At 36.1% G+C, this 25742-nt stretch overlaps 1 protein-coding gene and 1 pseudogene across 2 annotated transcripts; one reads left to right on the top strand and one right to left on the bottom strand.

Annotated features, from left to right (window-relative positions):
* Nucleotides 1-4121: 4121 nt before the first annotated feature.
* On the bottom strand, nt 4122-6418 carry LOC106311066 (telomere repeat-binding factor 3-like). 2 transcript variants are annotated; one of them, XM_013748293.1, is made up of 7 exons: nt 6266-6418; nt 5486-5671; nt 5263-5411; nt 4956-5040; nt 4781-4864; nt 4297-4628; nt 4122-4201 (listed from the first exon to the last, which is right to left on the bottom strand). In XM_013748293.1, the coding sequence occupies exons 2-7, from the start codon at nt 5633-5635 to the stop codon at nt 4195-4197; spliced, it is 807 nt and encodes a 268-aa protein (XP_013603747.1). In that variant the 5' UTR covers nt 5636-5671; nt 6266-6418; the 3' UTR covers nt 4122-4194. The 2 variants fall into 2 exon arrangements, with proteins under 2 accessions (XP_013603747.1, XP_013603748.1); XM_013748294.1 differs by lacking the exon at nt 4122-4201 and having other exon boundaries at nt 4293-4628.
* A 9011-nt stretch (nt 6419-15429) lies between these two features.
* Nucleotides 15430-18819, top strand: LOC106309052 (annotated as a pseudogene).
* The last annotated feature ends 6923 nt before the right edge of the window (nt 18820-25742 follow it).

Raw genomic sequence — 25742 nt, 5'->3', positions numbered from 1 at the left:
AAGTAAACATAGTTAAGGGGTTTTACCATTAAAAATCAAAAACATCAAAAAAATCCAAAATATAATAACATTATCTAAACATTTTTGTAAATATAAGTCTGATTTGTTTTAAAATTAACATTATATATGTTTAAATTTAAAATATAAAAACCCGAAAAAATAAAAAAATTATATAAGGGTTTACCTGGAATAAAAATTATCTAAGAGTCAAAAATGTAAAAAATAAAAACATAAGAAGATTTATATCTTATCTAATAAAAATGTAACAATAAATCTTTAGATAATTTTTATTATATTTTCTGGTTTTTATATTTTTAATTTATACATATATAATGTTGATGTTAAAAAAAAATCAAACTCATATATTTACAGAAATTTTTCAAAATGCTTATTTTGAAAATTAAAGTTACTAATTTTTATATAATGTTCTAAAATTCCGTATTTTTTTATTTTTATTTTATTTTTATTGGTAAAACCCCTCAACTATGTTTACTTAATGTAGAAACCCTTAAACTAAAGATTTACCGGTTGTAATGGTAATTATGACTGACAAGTGTTTAATTTATTAAATAAAATTAGTTTGAGGGTTTTTACCCAAAACAAACATAGTTGAGGGGTTTTAACGTTAAAAATCTTTTATTTTACGATTCAAAAATAGTTGGGGGGTTTAATCATTAAAATACATTTTTAAACAAACTGGTTTAAGGAAAAAACAAATAAGTTGATTTTCTCTAATTATCAAATATTATTTTTTTGGTAACTAGGAACACTTTAGGTTAGCCAATATGGGACGATGGTAGCCTAAGTACATAAATAACGGGACTGAAATCCAATTAAGAAAAAAAATTGGTTATTAGATAATACAGATTCCGAGTAAGGAAGTTTGGTTCACAATTGTTCCGAAATTATATGAAAAAAGCTTGGGTCTACGGGAACTAGTAAAATATAATTTTTTTGTAGAGAATGAGTTAGACCATTAAATATTTCAAAGGCATCCTTACATTGGAGTTTTCAAGATTCCTCACCAAACTGAACACTTAATGACGATGTATATTTGGCTTAGTTAGATATCAGTATCAAATAGCCTAACTCGTTCTCTAAAATAATTTTCTTAACTGGTTCCCGCAGACCCGATCTTCTTTTTGTATCATCTCGTAAAAATTGCTAATCAAACATTTCTTACTTGGAAACCGCATAATCTGATAAACGAATTTTTTTAATTGTCTTTGTAGTTTCGTTCTTTCTTCACTTAGGCTGCCATTGTTCCACTGCCAGTTTACAGTCATATTGTCTAAGCTAAAGTATTCTTAGTAACAAAAAATATTTGATAATTAGAAAAAAGTAACTTATATTTTTTTTTAAACCAATTTGTTTAAAAATATGTTTTAGTGATTAAATCGTTCAACTATTTTTGAATCTTAAAATAAACTCTCAACTAATTTGTTAATGTTTAACTCCTCATCCCGTTAACGTATGTTACCTTCCGTTACTGATTTATACTCAGAGGGTGACAGACGTTAACGGTTCGTAAGTTGAAGGGTTAAAACATAAAAAAGTTAGTTGAAGGCTTATTTATGATTTAAAAATAGCTAGGAGTTTAATCACTAAAAATAATTACTTTGTAATTATTATCTGGGTCGGGCCATTACAAGTGGGTCAATTAGTTAAAGCCGATGAGAAAGAGTCCATTTAGCTCACGAGTCGTCCTGATTTATGTATAGGACATGCGTTGTTCCCTCTCCGATCTCCAGTATCACCGGCCAAAAAACAATGAAGCGCACATGTTCATCACGCGCTTCTTTAACGCGAATGGTTTCAGCGAATTATCCATTTTTATTCCGAACATCTGATCAATGTGTCACTGACTCTATCTCCTGTCTCACTCCAAAATTAAAATAATAAATAATCAAAATATGATGTTCGGTCTATCAATAAAAGAGCCGACAAATGAAACGCTCACAATAGTATAAACGGTCTAGATTTCGTGGCGTTGACTCTTTTTTTAACTAGCCATCTCCTGGAGACTGAGGAAGAGGATCATCAGAAAGCGACGGAGGAGGAGAAGAAGCTTCTCTCTCTTATACACTTAAACCAGTAGAAAAATCTGATTTTTGTATCTGTTTCCAAATCTCTGTCGGAGCTTTTTGAGTTCTTCATCAACTTTTCAAGTCTGTATTCTCTTAACAATCAGTTTGATGCTTTGCTGGGGATCCAATATCTTCTTTCTTTTTAGACTATTGGATGTAGTGAGACATGGTTCCTATGGTAATGATAAGGACTATTTCTAGTACTATGTCAAATCAATGTAGTATTTAAGATTCAATCCAATTCTAACTGATTTCAATCCAAAGAGAATGCAGATTCATGCTTAATCTAAGTGTAATCAGCATAATGAACTGATATGACTTAACTAAACAAGATTCTAAAGCAGTAAATTCACAAACTTTCAAGTAGTAAGATAAACGAGGACTTATGGGTCTAGGAATATGTCTTCAAATGATTATGTTCCAATCTAGAATGGCAAGGTATCAATCAACATATTTCCTTAAATTTAGGCAACATGACTAAACAAGTTCTTTGTCAAGATAAATGCTCATTTACTCTCATTGATCAAACATCAAATGTCTTTGGTTTGTGTCATTCAAGTAATCATTAAGAGTGGGTCTACTAACTATCTAAGCTCTCCTAACATCAAATGTTTTTCGTTAAGCAAGTAGCAATGTTGAGTTGACTCAAACATTTCGTCGAACACCTTCCGGGTGTGAAATGTTTAGAGTTCTAATCTAAAGAGGCCAACTCTAGACTAGCATTAAGAACACTCAACAAGCAAGGAAATAGATTAATCTAACTCTAAACACTCTAGATCTTCACTTAATCATCCTAACCCATGAATCCAAAAGGAGTCTACTCACTAATCTTCATGATTAACCTTAAACCCATAATAAATTCAAGATAAATCATGTTAAGAAGATGAAATAGACTCAAATTACTCAAGAAAAAAAGATTAAATTACTAAAAATTCAAACTTTCTCCAAAGTATCAATGTATTTTGAGAGAAAACAAGATAAGTCCCAAAATTAGGTCTAAAATGTATTTATAGTGCTCTAAGAACGAAGGAATAAAAATTGGTAAAAACAGAGTTGCAGATTTTCCAAGTGTCGCAACTAGTTTTTGGACGCATTGTTAGGCCGCTGGGACATAGGCCGCTCCAACACTTGGCTGTGGGCGTCTTGACGATTCCTTAGCTGTGGCTTCTCATACCGCTGCAGCAGGCCGAGTGAGCTCGCGCAAATTGACATTAAAACTTCGTGGCCGCGACATACCGCTGCAATAGGCCGCTCCAACACGTGGCTGGAATGAGGTAATGTCGTCTAGGATTCACAGCAGCTTTGTGGCTTGGCGTTTAGGCCGCTGTGGAGGCACTAAGCCGCTGAGACACTTGGTCTCCATTTCGTTTCTCGACCAAAATCACTCCTTTTGCCTTAAATCAGTTCCAAATGGTCTAAACTCACCAAATGACATCTTCAACACCTGATATGAACTTAAGCATGGAAATGCAACCTAATGATGTCTAAATTCCACTCTAAATTATTAGTACATACACTAAATGATAGTTAAAATCATGCAAATTCACAATATATCGGGTAAGCGTTACACTGCATCCCTTGTAACAATTCATCTTCAAGAAAGACATTATACCCCCACTTTTTGTAATAACATAATGAGATTGATTCAGATGGGTTTTAACATGAGGTAAGTGACAAGACTAAACTTCACCAAGAACAAACGTTTTCTCTTCTTGATCATCTTAGTCTTCCAGTCTTGTGTGCTTTGTTGATGATGATGATGGTTGAAGACAATTCTCAGTATAAAACAAGACTTGGTTCCTCCTACTGGTCTGATCATGTCTTGTCTCTGTATATCAGATGTTGATTGCATTCTATTCATAAGCATTTGCAATCTTTGATAACACAAAAAAAAAGGTGCCTCAACCTTAAATTCAAAACTCAAAGAAAGAGAAATAAGCAGGGTATCATCAAATCCAAGGTTTTGCTTATTTCTCTTCAAACCAGTTTGTAAATGGTTACGAGAAACCTCTAAAGTTATTACAAAAACAGATAAACATAGCAATGGGAAAAAGTTTTAGATAATATAGATAACAATGTTACATTCAAGCTTTGACATTATGTAGCTTCAGCACCTGCACAGGAACAAGAAGACAAGTTATACTTAGTCGATACCGCCTTTTTTCATTCGGTTTGTGAGGAACTAACAAATAATTTTCTAGATTCTTACCAAGTTTGGCTAGGCATCCAATTCTTCCAAACTTCCTTCACAGCCTCTGCATAATCCTGCATAGCTTCGGCTTCTGCTTCAGCTCTATCGGCCTCTCTAGCCGCTTCTTCAGCCTCTGCCCTTGCATATTCTGCTTCCTCCAACGCTATTGCAGCGGCTGCAGAAGCTTCTTCTTCTGTCATGCCGTTTATCTTAAATGCTTCTCCATCTACTTGGGATTTAGTATGATTCACGACACCATTCTCCTTGTTTCCTTCCAATAAGAGTTGAGTAGAGCTTTGTTCTGCTTCTGCAGCCGCATAGGTTGGAGATATCTTGTATCTGTTATTTTTCTGAGAGACGCAAGACTAACATAGTTAACTAACTCATTAGGAAATTTGATGTTTTTCCTCTAAAAATTATTTTATTCAATATTGTCAATCAAAGACAACATAGAAGTTATTTTATTAGAATAAAGTTTTCGATCGAAGTGTCCTTTTATTACCTTAATTATTGTTCCAACATTTACCAAATGCTCAAGTCTTGAAGCCACAAGCCATTTCTTATCCGGTTGCATATTGTTTTTCTCCTGAAAAAAAATTACAGCCGCCACACCTAAATTCTTCATGGTTTGAATAAATGACTAAACGGATAAACATAGAAAGAATGCTTAAGCGTACCTCAACATGATGCAAGATCGACTTCTTGTTAGGACGCAAAAGTTTATTCCAGCTGGTAATAGCCTCCAATATAAATGTATCCACACTACAAGAAAACATATTTTAAACTATCTTAAAGAAACTTTCTCAAACTTATGGTTGTCTCAACCATACATCGTATGTTTTTAGTATTTTAATTTGAAAGCCTTTTTACAAAAAAAAAACTATCTTAAAGAAACTAAAGTAAGTCTCTAAGCTTCATGATGCAAAACATCCGCAGCATTGGTCAGGTATCTCATATATTATAAGAAAAAAAACCCGTCAAAACCTTGCAAAGAGTCCTTCATTATCACCATTAGCAGGAGATGCTGGAACAATCTCTTGTTCTCCATCATTATCGTTAGCCACAGCCACAATGGCAAGAACTTTCTTCTTCCTTGATCCAAATGTGGCTGCACTTATGTTTCTCCATTTGTCCTGTCAAGTGTTTCAGACCCAAAACAAATGTAAGTTTCAACCTATCTCTTTAAGGTTATTGTCCTTTTTATTACCTTGAGGTCCACGTTTGAGCGAGCCTTCAAAGCTCGGCCAAACTTACTGTCTGAGAGTATGCCACGCCACTTTCCAATTCCGTATGCACGTACTCCAGCTCTAAGAGCTGTTACTTCTTTCGGTGTCCACATCTGCTTTCGGCCTCCCATTTCACAACTTTGTTCACTTTAAAATTCTCCAGAAACCTACAAAGCATTGAAAACTGTTAATGTCTCTACAACAATAATACATTAATTGCATTAGTGAATTAAATATTCAACAGAAAATCCTAGAGATTACGAAGAAGGATGACAAGGGAGTAAAACATTAAAACTATCCATTGAAATGAAAAGAAGACACGCTCATCAAATAACATAATATTATAAAATACATTTTGACCATTGTTTTGGATTTCAGTTTACTTGGAAAAAAGCTAACATAGATGTTATGAGTCAAATTTTGATTTCGTTCCCATCTTATTTGATTTGGGAATTTTGCCATCCATCATAAAGGAGCCGAATGAAATCAAAGTTTCATGTTCGGTTTTGAATTAGAGACGTTAAAAATATAAAACTGGTTGTGGATTTTTGGGTGCTTGATTGGACCCTTTTAGTTTCTTCATTTTAAAAATTTGCTTCAAACTTTGATTTTTTTAAAACAAATTTTGATCGATTAAAAAAAAGGATAAATTTCACGAAATAGGAGAAGATTTTTTGACCATTTACTTAGCGAATCGAACATTGGAAGATCTGCTGTCGACAAAATTTTACGAAATGGTAGAAGATCTTTTATCCGATTACCTTGAAAATTGAGTGTTGGAAGATCTACTGTCGGAAGATCTGTTGTCAGAAGAAAAACTATGATATGTCAACTGTCGGCGACTCTTAAAGGTTGCGGAAAGGTAGTTTTATTGTCATCTCAACTAGCGGCGGTTTTCGAAAGTTGTGAAGGTTTCTAGGGTTTTTAAGTGCTTTGTGTCGGTTTTTATTTGGTACCTCCTTACCTATATAGTTGCCATTAAATCTAATTATCATATAATTTAAAATAATTTAAAATAATTTAAAATATCTTAACCCATTTATTAAAAAAATTGGATTAATTTTATAAAAATAACCAATATAATAGTACCAAAGTTAGATTTTATTCTATTTTTAGTGATTCATTGGTTATAAAAAGTTTGTAGTAATATTCATCAGTTGTTTGAGTATATAAAAAAATATAGGATATAAAAAATCTAACTCTAATTAATATAAGACCTTTTGGAAAAAAAAAAAAATTTATGTGGATCATGCATTTGTTCATTGTAATATCATACTAATGGATAAAGTTGGATATAAGCTTGAAAAAAATCACAATAGTTCATTGTAATTACTGGACATGGGCATTATGAGGAACTGAGCGACAAAGAATCCGATTTTGGAAGCCATGTGGGAACTAGTGGGTGGATTAAACGCATATATCAATACAGAAGATGGCAAAAAGGTCATTAGCTTAATTGAAAAGAACTCTAACCATTGTGTCAGAGATCTTCAGTTTAAGTGACCATTGAAACAAACCTTATTGTAACGAAACTAATAGATTTTCTACGCCCGCTCACTCGGCTTGTGAGCCCCATCCCATGCGATGAATCGTGCGTTAACTTTCGGGAGACTCTAAAGTCTTGTTTACTGACCTTGCAATTACCACATGACTTTTTTTATGTGCTTTGGTCTTACTACTCGCACGATATCACAAATCACTTTCTGATAGATCGTCTATCCTTCCACTATTCTAGTTCAACCACGCTTAACTTTAGAGTTCTATACGGATATGTGTCCGAAAAGGTAAATGCACTTTGATGACAAAGTTAATTAAATTAATTCTTTTAAGTCTTTCCACGTATACCAGGAATCGGGATGTTACACTAATATTATATGTTGTGAATTTGGACCAAGGGGATTACGAACTTTGGCCCGAACATCCTGATATTCAAAGAACAAAATATTGAAGATGGAAAATGAAATGTTCTGAATAATACAAGACTGTAAGGATAAATTTATATAAGTTTGAGAGCTAAAGAGGAAAACTCAAAGTGATATCAAAGGATTTCGGCTCCGGTGCACGTTAGGCATGGCGGATTTTCTTTATTAGTTCGATTATCATGATCTAATTACTTGATTGACATATGAGTTACATCTATTAATACAGACGATGTTCTTCTTAACTGTTAAGATTGGTTAAAGAGGATCCTAACGTGAATTATATTTTATGGAAATGCGAAACTATTTAAATTGATATATTCTAATGATTTTCCATATGAGTAATATGAATGTCAGTCACTCTTCTCTTCTTACATTTGGCGAGAGCCAGGATACAACAAAACAAGTTGTTTAAGGCAACTCTAATCACGACACCAAACTTTAGGTATGGCCTTTGGATGTCAAATCGAGTTTGATTTGGGATCAATTTGGAATTCAGTTTTTGGGAGCATAATTTTTAGTCCCATTTGGATATTATAAAATTTTGTTTCCGTCCGAATTTATTTGAGTTCGGTTCAGGTTTAATAAATCATTACATTTTGATCCGCACATTAAAAGCGCGGAAATAGTTTTTTTTAACAAAATGTAACTTAGAAAACAATATGTTTTAATATTTTTATTTTAGTGTATTTGAAAAACAAATAATTATATTTTTTTATTTATAATAAACAGGATATTACATAATATATTACTTAATTTTGTTTTTCAATTATTTCAACCCATTTCCTTATGATTTGTTTTTAATAAAATCTCCATAATTTGTTTGGTTATTTGTCATATTTATTTTGATATAAATGGGATCTATTAATTTAATTGATTTCATATTAAATGAAATTATTTGTAGTATCTATACCTGCTAAAATAGTTATACTTATTTTCAACTTTTCATAAATTATTTCAGCATTTTAGTCAATTATTTGATTTACCAAATAATTTAAAATAATATTAATAAAAACTTATTAAAAAGTTAAGATTTAATATTTATATTGTTTGGACACAAGATTAAGTATTGTGTTGTTTGGAAACATATTTAGTAGTATAATGTTGTTTTCATAATTATCCTTAATGCTTATCTAATATTTTTATTAATTATTACTAATGACATTTTATGTAATATAATGTATGACTAAAGCTTAGGTCCAAATAAATGTTTATGTTTAAATAAGAGAGACTAGATGATAATCCGCGCCCTGCGAGGGATGAGTTTTTTTTTTTAATATGTTGTATTTAAATATTATAAACAATACATATTTTTTACAATAACCATTTTGTACATTTGATTAGGGATTGACATTCGGGTACCATTTGATTTGGCTTGATTCTGTTCAATTCAGATCTTTGCGGGTTTGGTTAGGATCTTTGTGTGTTCGGATAATCCATTAAAATTTTTTTTTTAAATTAAAGTTCATATATACTTTAAATTTTCAAAATCTAAAAATAAAAATAATATTTAACATATAAATTTAATAATGTATGCCAAAATACTTAAAATTAACATAAAAATTGGTTTAGATTAAATATTTGGATAGAAAATCAATAGATGTTTTAAGTATTTTTGGTATTTTAAGTATCGTTTAGCTATTTTAAACATGTACTATTAACTATTTGTATATATTTCAAAGTATTTTTGACAACTTAAAAACATTTTATATTTTTGTAGATCCCTTTAGATATTAAATTTTAAAATAATTAATATATTAAAGTATATAAATCTGGTTCGAATGTACTTGGATACCTGAAATATTTTTGTTGGATCGGATTTGGTTCCAGTTCTCTATATACTAAAATATTGAATCCGTTCAGATATCTAATCAATTTTGGTTAAAATTTTGTACTCTTTTTCAGATTAAATTTGGTTAGATTTTTTGGATTCGGATTTTTTCCAACCCTATATTTTTTATTGTAACAAATTTTTTTAACAAAAGTGATGATGGTTCATATTTATTTCGTGTATGCCTCAATTTTTAAATAAAAACACATTCTACTATATATATGTGGCCCATTTGTATAATCATCAAAAATGGTTCTAAACCCATTTAAGGAAAACGATGGGCTGGACTAAAAAACATTACTATTTCAGATTGTAAAATTTGACACTTCCAACTTATTCTTTGTCGGTGTTGTGACGAAGAAAAAGGGGAATGGGGTTAGGAAAGAAATTTTGTTGTGCAATCCATGTTTTTGCTAGGTAATTTTAATAGCTTCTAATAAATATTTGATGGATAGATCTCTCGTAAGATTTTTGAAAAATATTAATTAATAAAATTTTACACTTCCTAGAGTAATCAATTATTTCTCAATTAATATATATGAAATTAGAATAATCACATAAATCAAACGATATCTCTTGTTTATTTTAAATATTTTGATGGTAAATAAATCAAAAAATTATTTTATTTATTTTATATGTTATATAATTAAATTTTAATGATATTGACATAGATATATAGTATATTTCAATATAAATATTTATTTTCATATGGTTTTATTAACATTTGTATATTTGTTGTAATAAAAAAAATTAAACTAATATATATATATATATATTAAATGAGAATTCATATTCATACGATTTTATGATCATTTGTATCTTATTATAACAAAAGCAATTAAGCCCTTGATCACAAAAATTAGGGTGATGCAAAAATTTTTATCAAATTTTTATTATTCATAATCACTAATTGTCATATATATGTCAATTATATTATGTAATTCCGTAATTTTTATCTAAGCAAAAAAATTGAGAATATTCTTTTATACACTATTAATTAATTTAATAGTTAGTTTAATAAAAATTATATTGTATATTTAGATGAATCAATCTATTTTCTAAAGATTCTAAGAACATGACATGTGAATACAAAAATATGTTTTAATTCTCCCGAATTAATATACATAGGGGATGTCATAATAGGAAGGCTTTTTTTTTTTTAAACCCACGATTCTTCTAAAATTTCATGCCATCAAGTATTTACAACACTCTTTTCCATGAGTTTTTAAATTATGGGCTTCGTGGGACATATATTGTTTCTACTCTATTAGTATTATGTAAAATAATATAAAATGGACCAACTGATGATTAAAGGCCTTTTCTTTTCTAAATGTTGATTTTATTTTTGCTCAGGGGATTAGGTCATTTACGACAGCTTGTTCTTGTCTAATTTCATCTTAAAACTTTGGTTATTTCTTTATATTAAACATCTAATCCGTTTTCCGTATTGTCAACGTATCTCATCTCCAGTACTCTACCTAAAGAGAGGATATAAAGACGCTATTCTTTATGAAAGATCTGTCCGACTCGAAGATATGATTGGTGCGCTTTAGATTCTGGATTACACCAGCATCGACGGAAACAAATGTTTAAGGTTAGTATACTAAACTTCCTATAGTATATACGATGTCTTAGAATGCATTAACTAATTTTTTTTTTTTTTTTTGCCATCAAAAGTTTTTATTACTCAAATCACTCCAGTAGGCTAGCTACATGAGCAAGCTAAGCATGAGTCTCCACACAAACATAATCAAAGAAATCAGAACGTGCATGTGCTGCCTTTGCGAGGCAGTCTGCGCGGGAGTTACTACCACGAGGTATATGAGATATAGAAAAATTATAGAACATAGCTGCAGCAACTTTTATCTCTTCCATCTGTTGTACCATAGACGGCCATTCTTCCTGATCTTGAATTAGCTTCCAAAGTTGAACACAGTCTGTCTCAAAGTGCATCTAGAGTCCTTTTCATGGCCCATAACAGACCTTCCGCTTCTGCGTGTAGAGGGGAAGCTGTTTGCCTGCGATTTTTCAACCCCATGATACTTCTGTTTCCACCTTCCCACAACACAAACCCCAGACCCGTCCCGCGCCCTTCGTAGACCCAGGATGCGTCCACTTGACATCGGTTTCCAGTTCTTGCCTGAGTGTTTACGGAGGGATCCGAGTTCTCTTGATCTTCTGGTCGTTCTTCTTCCAGCGTTGGGATGATCTAAGCTACTTGCCAAGATCTATTCTCTGCCAACGCTAATTGTACAGTGTCCAGAGGGGGAGAATCAACACCATTAAATAGGAAATTATTACGGCTCTTCCATATGTACCACACTAACCACGGGACTACCTCCAGTATCTCCTTCCTAACTCCTTGTTCCTTGGCTCTCCATAGGAGATGATCAAAATTTGTAAATAGAGCATTACACGGGAATACGCCCGGATCTATCGGAATATCCGATAAGGCCCAGCATTGCAAAGCAGGGGGCACTCAAACAAAATATGATTGATTGTCTCCTCTTCAGCGCCGCAACGGAGACAACTTCTATCAGTCGCGCAGAGACGGCTTGCCGCCGTAATAAACCCTGATATCGCTTGCCAAAGGAAGTGCTTTATTTTTCTTGATGTTTTAAGTTTCCAGACCTCCTTTTTGAGAGCAGTAACACTTGGTTCTACCACTTCTTGCTCCATCGTTGCTTTTCCTTTTTGTATTTACCAGTTCGTATCCCGTACGTACAGAGTACGAGCCTGATATCGAGTGCTTCCAGATATATCCATCTCTCCTTCCTATCTTGCTCGGTTTAACCTGCAGGATTTTACTCACATCTTCTTCTGCCACCAAATCTCTAATCAGAGGTTCATTCCAGCACTTGGTGTCGAAATCAATTAGATGATGAAGATGAAGGTCCCGGTCATTAATTTCTCCCCGCGGAATTGCTGGTCTTGCTACCTCTTCAGGTATCCAGGCAGCGTCCCACACCTTCGTTTCAGCCCCGTTCCAATGGTATGTACGACATTCTCATTCAGGACTGTCCGGGCTGTCCAAATACTTCTCCATCCATAAGAGGGGTTATTAGCTTTACCGACACGTAGAGGGTTTGAGTGTCTATAGTATCGACCTTTCAGGACTCTAGCTAATAGTGAGTCAGGGTATATCAGCAGTCTCCAAACCTGCTTGGCAAGCAATGCCAGATTGAAATCATGAGAGTCTCTAAATCCTAACCCTCTTTTTCCTGCGGGACACAGATTTTATCCCAAGCTACCCAATGTAGCCCTTTGTTATTGGCCTTTGCACTCCACCAGAGAATGCATTAACTATTTCAGTTGAACCTCTAATACACTGAACAATTTATAAGAAGAGATGTCATTACACAACCTCTGCAATAATAAATTAAGATAACTTGCAACTTTGAAAACGAAATTGTGCAAAGGTAAAAACTAAATAATATAATTAAGACTTATAAGTAGGAAAATTGGTTTTTAGAAAACTTTAGAAAACATAAAATAAAGCAAATAATGAGTGATCCAAAATATAGAAAAAGTAGAATATCTTAACTCTCCACCAGTTGAATAGCTGAATAACTGAATAGCATCGTCAATATCCGCGGAAAACTTGCCACACAATACAATAGGTAGACGATCATCACTATATATCGAGTAATGTCAGTTTCATAATTCTTTATTTTCACTTGATACAGATTTATATAAATGTTATAATGAATCACGAACATTTACAATGAGTTACGGAATTTAGGTGAGATCTTGTGTGTGTCTTTCCCATTAACTGAAGCCACTTCAACATGCGTGACTTCCACGACTGTCATATAACATCCATTTAAAAAAAAAACATATTTCGAATCACAGATATATAAACCTCTTATATATTAAACGTATAATATGTCATAGGAAATATAACTCACCAACTAAGTGGTCCGAATTTGGTGAACCATCAAGAATGGCTCGGTAACTGAACTTTTGGAATCCAGTTAAAGCTCTAGGCAGATCTTTACAGATCCTGACTCGGGTGGTTAAGAAGATCACATTCTTGTAGGGATGGTTGGTTGTTCCGTAGGATCCGCAATTGTGGTTAAGTGAGAAACTGATAAAACTTTTGGTAATGCCTTGTGATAGGAATGGTTTACCTGCTCAACTAAATCTTTCTTGACAGTAGCATGAATCAGCCTGTATAAATTAATAAAACAAATCCGTTAAAACAATATGTTAAAATAGTGGCAAGGTAAAATAGACAAATGTACAGTTGAAATAGTCTCACGTTAGAATCAATTAAGACCATCTCAATGGTGAGAGCCGTGAGACCACCAGCCACCTAATATTGTTTCCAAAGTATAATTATCTTGGTCTTAATCTTCCACATGGATTTGTATGGCTTCGACTCTGATACAGGGCTGTATGCGGCCATTGAAAGTATAGGAGAGGTAACTTTCTTTTTGTTTTTCGAGTGCAGGTATTTGTGGTCTTTCATTCACGTCCCGTAGATGTCTTATATAGTGATATGATGAGTATAATAGAGTGTTTCATAATGCAGTAAAAATTAGAGAGATTCAAAACTCAATCAGAGAGATCTTGTGTGAAGATGGGACTGTTGTGAAGGGAGAGAATGTGAAACAAGAAGCTGAGAGATTTTTTCATGATTTCCTAAACTACTCTCCACCAGAGTATGAAGGAACAACACGTGAAAGATTGGAGGAGTTGTTAAAGTTTAAATGCAGTGAAGGGGATAAGTCTATGTTGGAAAGGGAGGTCACGGAGGAGGAAGTGCGAGCAGTTATCTTTAAGATGCCAGGTAATAAATCTCCTGGACCAGACGGCTTAACTGCTGAATTCTTTAGAGAAGCATGGCCGGTTATAGGGAAGGATGTTACAAATAGCTATACAGTCTTTCTTCATCAAAGGGTTTTTACCTAAGGGTCTCAATTCAACGATCTTGGCTCTTATACCAAAGAATGATAATGCAAGGATGATGAAAGACTACAGACCAATATCGTGCTGCAATGTTCTGTATAAAGCTATTTCGAAGATTATAGCAAGAAGATTAAGTGTATCCTGCCAAAGTGCATTGCGCTCAATCAGTCTGCTTTTGTGAAGGATAGATTGCTTATGGAAAATCTGTTGCTAGCTACAGAATTGGTCAAAGATTATCATAAGGACTCAGTATCACCAAGATGTGCGATGCCGATTGATATATCGAAGGCTTTTGATTCAGTTCAGTGGAGTTTTTTTGTTGAAGATCTTGGAAGCTCTAAATCTGCCTGAAAGTTTTATTCACTGGATTCGTTTGTGCATATCAACTGCTTCTTTCTCGGTTCAGATTAATGGAAAATTGGCAGGCTATTTTCAGAGCTCAAAAGGATTAAGACAAGGTTGCTCTCTCTCTCCTTATCTCTTTGTGATATGTATGAATGTGCTATCAAAGATGCTAGATGAAGCAGCAGAGAGAAAGAAGATTGTATATCACCCAAGGTGTAAGAATATCAACTTAACACATCTGTGTTTTGCGGATGATCTTATGGTATTTGTGGAAGGGACTAAGAGATCAGTTGAAGGGATTCTACACGTCTTTGATGAGTTTGGGAAAATGTCAGGGTTACACATCAGTCTGGAGAAGTCTAAGCTATTCATGGCAGGTGTGTCTTTGACAAATCAGAGAGATATCACAGATCATTTCCCGTTTGAAGAGGGAAGCTTACCAGTTAGGTACTTGGGACTTCCACTCCTTAAAAAGTGCATGACTGTAAGTGATTATTTTCCTTTAGTGGAGAAGATAAGGAAGAGAATTCACTCTTGGACAGGGAGATTCTTATCCTATGCGGGAAGATTGCAGCTTCTTAATTCAGTTATTACAAGTCTTGCAAATTTTTGGATGGCTGCATTCAGATCGCCGAATGAATGTCTAAAAGAAAGAGAAAGGCTATGTGCAGCATTCTTATGGTCCGGACCAAAGCTGGAGGGTAGAAAGGCAAAAAATTCCTGGCGTGAAGTGTGCAAAATGAAGAATGAGGGAGGGTTGGGTATCAAGCCGTTGAAGGAGTCAAACTTGGTATGTTGCTTGAAGTTGATTTGGAGGATTCTGTCATCAGCGAAATCATTATGGGTGAATTGGATAAAAGTCTACCTAATCAGGAAAGGGTCTCTATGGATGGCTAAAACTACTCAATAAGGTTCATGGATGTGGAGGAAGCTTTTGAAGTATCGAGAGATTGCAAAAATTCTCGAGAGAGTTGAAGTTAAAAATGGAGAAACAACTTCTTTTTGGTATGACTCTTGGTCGTCAAAGGGAAGATTATGGGATATATGTGGAGATAGGGGATTTATTGATATGTGGATATCAGCAAATGCTACTGTACATGAAGCAATTCATGGACACAGACGAAGGAGACACAGGGTTTCGTTGCTGAACAGAATAGAAGAGATGATTGCTATGCAGAAGGTAAAGATAGAGCAAGAGGAGGACATAGCTATATGGAAATATCAGGAAGATAAATACAAGGCGAAGTTCTCCACAAAAAGTACTTGGATGATACTAAGAGAAGCTCATATTAAGTGTGGTTGGGATAAGGCAGTATGGTTTAGCTATGCAACGCCGAAGTATGCTTTTATACACTGGGTGGCTATGCATGATACGCTATCTACAGGGAGTAGAATGCTTCAGTGGAATGGAAGTATAAACTCAGAATGTGTGTTCTGTCGAGAACCGGTTGAGACGAGAGAGCATCTATTTTTTGAATGCCAATTTTCGACAGACATATGGAAGGCTCTCACAAAAGGTTTCTTGAGGGAGCAGTATACAACGAAATGGTCTGAGATATTGCAACTCATCTTAGCCAGCTCACAGCACAGGGTACCAAAGTTTACTCTTCAATATGTGTTCCAAGCAGCTTTATATACCATATGGCGTGAGAGGAATGCAAGGCGCCATAGAGATAAACCTTCTTCAGCAAACAGATTTATTCATTTACTGGATAAGAACATTCGAAACAGATTCACTACAATTCAGAGAATGGGAGATGACAAGTATGAAGTAGGAATGAGATTTTTGTTTCCCACAAGAAGTATAGCATAGACATAAAGAAAATTTTGTCTTTTACATTTTCAAAGTAAGCTTCACTTGGTGTAAAACAATGGCTTTTTGGTTTGAATAAATTTAACATTCAATTCATTAAAAGGAGAATAAGAAGTCTTCTTAGCTATGCCACGTCAGATCAGAAAATCAACCAGTCAAATTCGTCTTTACTGCCATGTCATATGCGGCCGAGTCAACAAAGAAACCCTATGACTCACTCATCGACTCTGTCTTCTCTGTTTCCTCTTCATCAAAACTCCCTACTGCCTTTTTGTTGTCTTTCCGGATCTGCTCAAGCCTCCAATCGTCGCTTAGGTCCGAGAATCACAAGCTGTTGCACTCCCAAGACGGCGGGGAAGAAGCTGGACCGACGAGAAACAAACGAGAGAGAACCGCCATCCCTCACCGTAGATCCATCGACACCATCTCACTCCCCGACAATCAGACGAGCCCAACAAAGTAAACCCTAATCGTGTTCTGGTGACTAACATTCTTTCTCCGTCCAGCTACGACCTCTGAACTTCATCACTGAATCTGAAATGGTACCTCTATTAAAAGGAGAATAAAAAGCCTTCTTAGCTATGCCACGTCAGATCAGAAAATCAACCAATCAAATTCGTCTTTACTGCCATGTCATATGCGGCCGAGTCAACAAAGAAACCCTATGACTCACTCATCGACTCTGTCTTCTCTGTTTCCTCTTCATCAAAACTCCCTACTGCCTTTTTGTTGTCTTTCCGGATCTGCTCAAGCCTCCAATCGTCGCTTAGGTCTGAGAATCACAAGCTGTCGCACTCCCAAGACGGCGGGGAAGAAGCTGGACCGACGAGAAACAAACGAGAGAGAACCGCCATCCCTCACCATAGATCCATCGACACCATCTCACTCCCAGACAATCAGACGAGCCCAACAAAGTAAACCCTAATCGTGTTCTGGTGATTAACATTCTTTCTCCGTCCAGCTACGATATCTGAACTTCATCACTGAATCTGAAACGGTACGAGTTATGTGTTTTTCGTGTGGTGTTCCTTATTAATTCAATCTCCATCAAGCATTGCATATACACTTGGTAGAGTGCAGTCCCGCGTTGCAGAAACTTCAGCACCAGGACCTGAAGTGCACAGATGAAAGTAGTTCGGAGAAGAAAGCTATAAGTTCACTAGCTGGGACACCTGTGCACTGGCACGCTACTCTTGAAGAGGCACCATCAGGAGGTATGCATGTTTGTTACATTTACTTATTGAGACTCTCTTATGAGGCTCTTGGCTTAATTAGCAACAGTCAACGTTGTAAGCAATGAAAAATATGATGATCTGCATCGTTCCTCATCGTATCTATTGTTCTCTTTTGCTTGCCTTGGCAGTACCAACAATAATCATAGCTCATGAGTTCTATGATGCTTTTCCAGTTCATCAGTTTCAGGTTTGTGTGATTTGCAATATAGTCTTCTCCTTTAAGTTTAGTATGTGTATCTTAAATGGACTTACTCTGCAGAAATCTCCACGAGGCTGGTGTGAGAAAATGGTTGATGTGGAAGAAGATTCACAGTAAGTATTTGTATATCTATAATATGCAAAGAAAACTTCAGAGCTGATCTATGCGTTATTGGTTTTAGGTTCCGCTTTGTTCTCTCCCCACAGCCTATACCTGCAGCCTTATATCTGGTGAAACGGTGCATATGAGCTACACCTGAGGAAAAGGAGAAGCTGGAGCATGTCGAGATCAGCCCGAAGTCAATGGATTTGACTCAAGAAATAGCCAAGAGAATAGGCTCTGATGGAGGTGGAGCACTTATAATCGATTATGGGAAGGATGGAATCATTTTAGACAGTCTTCAGGTTTGTGTCCTAAAAAAAATGCTCTAACCAATGCTTATAAAGTCTTTTGTGTCTGAATCTATGGATATGATATAAGGCTATTAGAGAACACAAGTTTGTCAACATACTGGATAATCCAGGCTCTGCGGATCTAAGTGCTTATGTTGATTTTCCTTCGATAAAACACTCCGCCGAGGAAGCTTCAGGTTGGTTCATATACTCACTACTCATCATTGTAATATTAAAGAGTTATAAACGTACTTAAACCAAATGAAAACGTGTGTGTGTGTTGTTCAGAAAATGTGACAGTCCGTGGACATATGACTCAGTCTCGGTTCTTGGGTTCGCTTGGAATAAACTTCAGAGTTGATGCGCTGCTGCAGAGCTGCGACGATGAGCAAGCAGAGTCATTAAGGTCTGGATACTGGAGGCTTGTTGGAGATGGTGAAGCACCTTTATGGGAAGGACCTGATGAACAGACACCAATTGGAATGGGGGAAAGGTATCTTACAATGGCTATTGTCAGCAGAAACCAAGGCACTCCGGCTCCGTTCCAGTAACAAACTGAAGCTTTCAAACAAGGACACTACACTCCTTTGTTTTTTTTTTCTTTGAACTTGGCTTATCATAAATCTCAGGCTAAAAGAAATAAAAGAATTATGTTATAAATCAACTGTTTTATGACATATAGCAATAATAACTGTTTTATAACATGTTATAAATCAAAAGTTTTATAACATAACATATGTAGCAGTTGTGAGAATTAGTGATTTATGAGATGGTTTATGTGATAAGATTAAAGAGATTAAGTAGATTGAGTAAGAATAAGAAAGAGAGAGAGAATATTGCAAATGAGAGAATATGAAGAAGGAATCTCTTATTCCATTACTTGATTTGTTTATGGGAACATCCCATATATAAAGAGATTACAAGTACATGAGATATTATAAACTAGTAAGATCCTAGACAAATAATAAACAAGAGGACAAGTCTGATCTTGTGCTGGCTGGTCCCGGACAGTGACATGTCCTAAACATCTCCATTGACTTGGAACCTTAGCCAAGCCATGTGATCTGATCCTTCATGTGACATGAGTACTCCAACGGCTCTCTTGTTTGTCCCACACAGCACAAGACATCTCCTTCTGATTATCATTATTGTAATTCATTTTCCTTGTCTTTGTCTTGTACTTCACTCTAGGGGACAGACTTGGAACACAAGCTAACTCAGCTCATGCTTCATTTGAACTCGCCTGATTCCTTCTTGTTTCTTATTGCGTCATTTTCATATCTCATTGCTTCATCTTCACACTCCCCCTCAAGCTTGACCATAGGGACTGGTCAAGCTTGGAAACCATGAAGCATTCTCTCATTAAAACCTTTAGCTTGGAAAAACCTCATGGGATAAAAACCAAGCCAAGAAAAAAGAGTAGAAGACTTCATGGCTAAGAGGATCAGTGTGATGAAAGATCTACGAGTCCTAACTTGGAATGTATGAACTCGCAAACCTTGGTGCTTGCAGCCTTGGTGAAGATATCAGCTAGTTGATCCTTACTTCTTGTGTAGCAAGGTAAGATGATCCTTTGTTCCACTGCTTGCCTAACTTTATGACAGTCCACCTCAATGTGTTTAGTTCTCTCATGGAACACACTGTTGGAAGCTATGTGTATTGCAGCTTGATTATCACAATGCATGGTGATTGGAGTTGATGTCTCTATACCCAAGTCTTGAAGTAGGTTCCTGATCCAGATCAACTCACTAGTGAGCTTCCTCATTTCCCTATATTCAGCTTCAGCACTTGAGCATGACACTATCTTCTGTTTCTTGCTCTTCCAAGTAACAAGATTGCCTCCAATGAATGTACAATATCTTGTGGTGGATCTCCTATCCACTCTGTCCCCTGCCCAATCAGCATCACAATACCCAACTATCTCTGTGCTTTTGTTGCATCCCATCCATACTCCTTGCCCTGGCGCCTCTCTAATTAGGTATCTTAGGATTCTCTCAACCATGTTCCAATGGTGTATCTTGGGAGTTTGCATATGCTGGCTTACCTGGTTGACTGCAAAGCATACATCAGGCCTGGTGATGGTGGGGTATATCAACTTTCCCACCATTCTCCTATAGTGTTTAAAATCAGCATAGGGCTTGTCTTCAATCTCCCCCTCACGCAGCACCTTATACCCATCTTCTAGTGGAGTCTTGGCTGCTCTTCCTCCTAGATCACCTGTCTCATTCAGAAGATCAAGTGTGTACTTTCTTTGGGATAAGAATAGTCCATCCTTGGATCGGCACATCTCAATTCCTAGCAAGTATTTTAACTCTCCCAAGTCTTTGATATCAAAAGATGATCTAAGGAAAGCTTTAGTTAAGAGTATACCTTCTTTGTCACTCCCGGTGCTGATGATATCATCAACATATACTAAGATCACAACAATCCCTTGCTTGCTGGTGAGTGTAAAGAGAGTATGATCTGCCTCAGGTTTCACAAAGCCCCTTCCATTGAGTGTGGTGTTGAGCTTGTGGTACCATGCTCTAGGTGATTGTTTCAATCCATAGATAGCCTTCTTGAGTCTAAGAAAATTTCCAGGCTTCACTAGGTGTTCTAGGCCAGGAGGTGGCCTCATGTAGACCTCATCTTCTAGTTCTCCTTGTAGGAAAGCATTCTTCACATCCATTTGCCATAGATCCCACTCTAGGTTGACAGCCAAAGATAGGATTATCCTTATGGTATGGAGTTTAGCAACTGGTGCAAAGGTATCTAGATAATCCTCTCCATATGTTTGAGTGAAGCCTCTTGCTACTAGCCTTGTCTTGCGCCTTTCTACTGTCCCATCAGCATTGTACTTGATGGTGAAGATCCAGCGGCTTGTTACAGGATGGCTTGCAATCACTACTGGCTCCTCTTGAGCCGTGTGATGATTCTGCTCCTCTTGTGTATGATGCTCAGCTTGATCATGACTTGTTGAATCCTCTTGATAGTGTTCAGCTTGATTGTCCCCCTCAGGATCAAGGTGAGGAATCTCAATCACATCAGTATCAACCTCAGTAGATGGCGTGGACTGGTGGGGAGTGGCCTCAGGTGTAGTGGCTCCTTGATCTTGGTGTAGACTGATTCCAAGTATTTCCATTACTCTCCTTAGATTGTTAGCTCTATCCGAGGCTGAGTGGGACAGGTTCTCTAACTCTTCCCAACTCTTTCCATCATAGTAGCCTCTAGATTCCACAAACTTCACATCTCTTGAGACTAAGACCCTCCTGGTCTCTGGTACATAACACTTATAGCCCTTCTGGTGAGGAGAGTATCCAATAAAGATCGCCTTTATACTCTTGGCTGACAACTTATCTCTTTGTTCTTCTGGTATCAAAACAAAGCAAAGACACCCAAACACATGCATATGATCTATAGATGATTTGTTTTTGTTAAGTACCTCATAAGGAGATTGATCTTGAATGACTTTTGTGGGGATCCTATTGATTAGATAGCAAGCTGTTAAGACTGCATCTCCCCAAAAATGTTTGGACACACTTGTGTGAAGCATCATACTCCTTGCCACCTCCATGAGATGTCTATTCTTTCTCTCAGCTACACCATTGTGTTGTGGAGTATATGGGCAACTAGTTTGGTGGATCATCCCATGTTTGGCTAAATGTTGTTTGAAAGCATTGCTTGTGTATTCTCCTCCATTATCTGATCTCAAAATCTTAATCTTGGCATTAAAGTGATTAGATACATGATTTTGAAAATTTATGAAAGCTTCTAAGACTCTATCTTTAGATTGTAATAATGTGATCCATGTATACTTTGATTTCTCATCTATAAAGGTCACAAAATACTTATGATGTTCTCTAGATATGCATGGAGCTGTCCATACATCAGAGTGGATTAAGTCAAAGCAATTTTCATAAATAGTACTTGATCTAGGGAACACACTCTTGCAATGTTTGCCTAGGATACAAGCCTCACAATCACTTTTAAAAAAGATACTAGGAAACATGATGTACAAAGCACGAGAATGAGGATGTCCTAATCTAGCATGCCATAATACATCTTTAGGTAAAGTAGAAATGGAATTTAGAGCATAAGATAAATCGGCTGAGAGCTTAGTGTCTTCAAGTAAGTACAAGTCTCCCTTGGTTACACCTTTGCCAAGCAACCTACTAGTTTCAATATCCTGAAAGTAGACATCATTAGGAGTAAAAGTAACACTACAATTCAAGTCATTAGTGGCTCTTTTAACTGATAACAAGTTAGAGGTAAAACTAGGCATGTAGAAAGCTTTAGAATCTTTATCAAATAGCCTAAGATCACCTACACCTTTGATTGGTACTTTCTCTCCATTAGCTATCATAACATTTCCTAGGGCAGGAACAATATTTTTAATTAAGCTAAGATCACTAATCATGTGATGACTTGCCCCTGAATCTATAACCAATGGTTTTGTAATTTTAGGTTCAGTTAAAGCATTCAGAAAGGTACCACAAGTGGAGGCATGTAAAGAGGTATCAAGTGTGTTACCAGAGTTGTCTTTGAGGAGTTTTATGAGAGTCTCAATGTCAGAACGCCTGATGACTTCATCTTGATTGTTCCTCAAGGTCAGGTTGCCACTAGAAGCCATTGCTTTGCCTTCACCACCTGCTGGAGTTGGGCGCATGCTTGCTGGAGGAGATGGCTCTCCCATGTCACCAGAGAAGTTGGCTCTTGTATCATTGTAGTTGGTTCTGAACTTCTGTGGCTTGAGGTGAGGATGGAGGATCCAACACTTGTCCTTTCCATGGCCTCTCTTCTTGCAATAATCGCATGTCCACACCTTCTTATCTTCAGTCTTGTAGATGCCTCTATTTGCAACTCCTTCAGCTTGGTTTGCTAGTACCAAGTCTCGCTTGCCTCCAAAGAGCCCCATTGATCCTTGTTCTTTTTGAATCCGAGCACAAACTTCTTCAAGGGATGGGAGTTCCTTGTCTCTTAGGATATGCTTGATGAGGTCATTGTATCCAGGGTTGAGAGTAGAGAGAAGAGCAAACACCTTGTCTTGTTCTCTCCTTACATTCAACACATCTGGATCAATGGTTGCTGGCCTTAGCATCTCTAGCTCAGCCCACAGGGATCTAAACTTCCCAAAGTGTTTATCAAAGTCATTGTCCTCTTGACTTAGTGTATTGATAGCCCTCTTGATTTCAAACACCCTACTGATGTTGGACTGGTTTCCATAGACCTTCTTGAGTGTATCCCATAGGTCTTTGGAGGTTTCACAGTAGCCATAAGCTTCCTGGAGTGGAGCATCAAGACTGGACTGAAGAATAGACAGCACCATGAGGTCCTCTTGATTCTTCTTCTTGTCGCCAGCTTCACTCACCACCACTTCTCTACCATCCTCTCCTAAGGTTGTTTTCTTTGGGTTCTTGCCTTCTTCAACGCCATCCTCTCCTAGGGTTGTTTTCTTTGGGTTCTTGCCTTCTTCAACAATATCCCAGTAGCCTCTGCCACCAAGAGCTATCTTAGCAAGTCTTGCCCACAACAGGTAGTTAGCCCCCTTAAGGGTAGCTGGAATCACAAACATTTTTGAATTTTCTCCAGAATCCATCAAGAACAACTCAAGAACAGTTCAAGAATGGTGAGAATCTTAGCAAGCCTTGCCCACAACAGGTAGTTAGCTCCCTTAAGGGTAGCTGGAATCACAAACATTTTTGAATTTTCTCCATAATCCATCAAGAACAACTCAAGAACAATTCAAGAATGGTGAGAGAAAATAGAAAAGAAATAATCAGAGTAAAGGTTTGCGGAAGTAATAGGTTTCAAGAGCTTAATCGCTCTGATACCATGTGAGAATTAGTGATTTATGAGATGGTTTATGTGATAAGATTAAAGAGATTAAGTAGATTGAGTAAGAATAAGAAAGAGAGAGAGAGTATTGCAAATGAGAGAATATGAAGAAGGAATCTCTTATTCCATTACTTGATTTGTTTATGGGAACATCTCATATATAAAGAGATTACAAGTACATGAGATATTATAAACTAGTAAGATCCTACACAAATAATAAACAAGAGGACAAGAGGACAAGTCTGATCTTGTGCTGGCTGGTCCCAGACAGTGACATGTCCTAAACATCTCCATTGACTTGGAACCTTGACCAACCCATGTGATCTGATCCTTCATGTGACATGAGCACTCCAACGGCTCTCTTGTTTGTCCCACACAGCACAAGACATCTCCTTGTGATTATCATTATTGTAATTCAGTTTCGTTGTCTTTGTCTTGTACTTCACTCTAGGGGACAGACTTGAAACACAAGGTAACTCAGCTCATGCTTCATTTGAACTCGCCTGATTCCTTCTTGTTTCTTATTGCGTCATTTTCATATCTCATTGCTTCATCTTCACAACAGTCAGGTTGACATATTTTGGTTGAGAGAACATACAATGGCTACTTTCCAAGAAAAATTGAATTAGTTTGTATAGCCATAAATTTTATTTTGTATTCGTTATTAGGGATGAACATGAATAGACGGGTTTTAAGAGTTAGATTTACGTTCTGATTATTTTCGTCCGAATAATCAATTATCTGATTCGATTTGATATATAGCTATTCGGTTTTCGGTGTCCCCGAATATCAAAACTGTTTTATATTTTAACTGGATATTCAATTTGATCCGTACCTTTTCATACTACTCTATCTAGAATTATCAATTTTATGAATAAAATTTTGTAATATTATACGAAATGTAACAAAAATGTAATTTATATATATATATATATAATTGTTTATATAGATAGATAACATACCGTTTATAATTTTTAGTATTTGTGATTATTTGTTTTGCTTTGTAGAGTTAGGAATATTGGAATTTTTTCTGTTAAATCGAGTACTTTGCTCAACCTTCATTGGGTATAATAAAGGGCTGTTTGTTTCTCCAAATGGCCATCTGGATGAGCCATTTGGATGAAGATGAGAGTTTTGTTTGTCTAGGCACTAAAAGTGCAACTCATTCAGATGGATCATCCGGATGACTTTTGGAAATTTAGGCTTAATTTTAAAGTCCATTCAGCTGAACCAATTTGGATCATTTGAATGGAGATGGTTCATTCAAACTGGTATAATGTCTATTATACCCCTAATGTAATTCACAAATTACAAACCTAAACATAATATCATTTTTGTCACAAACGAAAACTGACAAAACTACAAAAACATTTTTTCCCGTGCTAAAAACTACTTTTTCACGCCAAAACCCAAAACCCATTTTCCCGCTAAAATTGCAAATAAATGTTTTTCTGCCAAAATTGCAAAAACTTGTTTTTCCGCAAAAACCGAAAACATGTTTTCATGCCAAAATCACAAAAACCGCAAAAACGCGTTTTCTCGCCAAAACCGCAAAAACGGGTTTTCCCGCCAAAACCGCAAAAACGCGTTTTCCCGCCAAAACCTCAAAAGCGCGTTTTCCCGCCAAAACCTCAAAGCGCGTTTTCCCGCCAAAACCGCAAAACGCGTTTCCTATCAAAACCGCAAAAGCATGTTTTCCCGCCAAAATCGCAAAAATGTGTTTTCCTCCAAAAACACAAAAAAAGCGTTTTCCCGCCAAAACCGCAAAAACGCGTTTTC

Source organism: Brassica oleracea, chromosome C8, assembly GCF_000695525.1.
Source record: "Brassica oleracea var. oleracea cultivar TO1000 chromosome C8, BOL, whole genome shotgun sequence".
In the NCBI taxonomy this organism is placed as follows: Eukaryota; Viridiplantae; Streptophyta; class Magnoliopsida; order Brassicales; family Brassicaceae; genus Brassica; species Brassica oleracea.
This window is presented reverse-complemented; position numbering and strand designations above follow the sequence as displayed.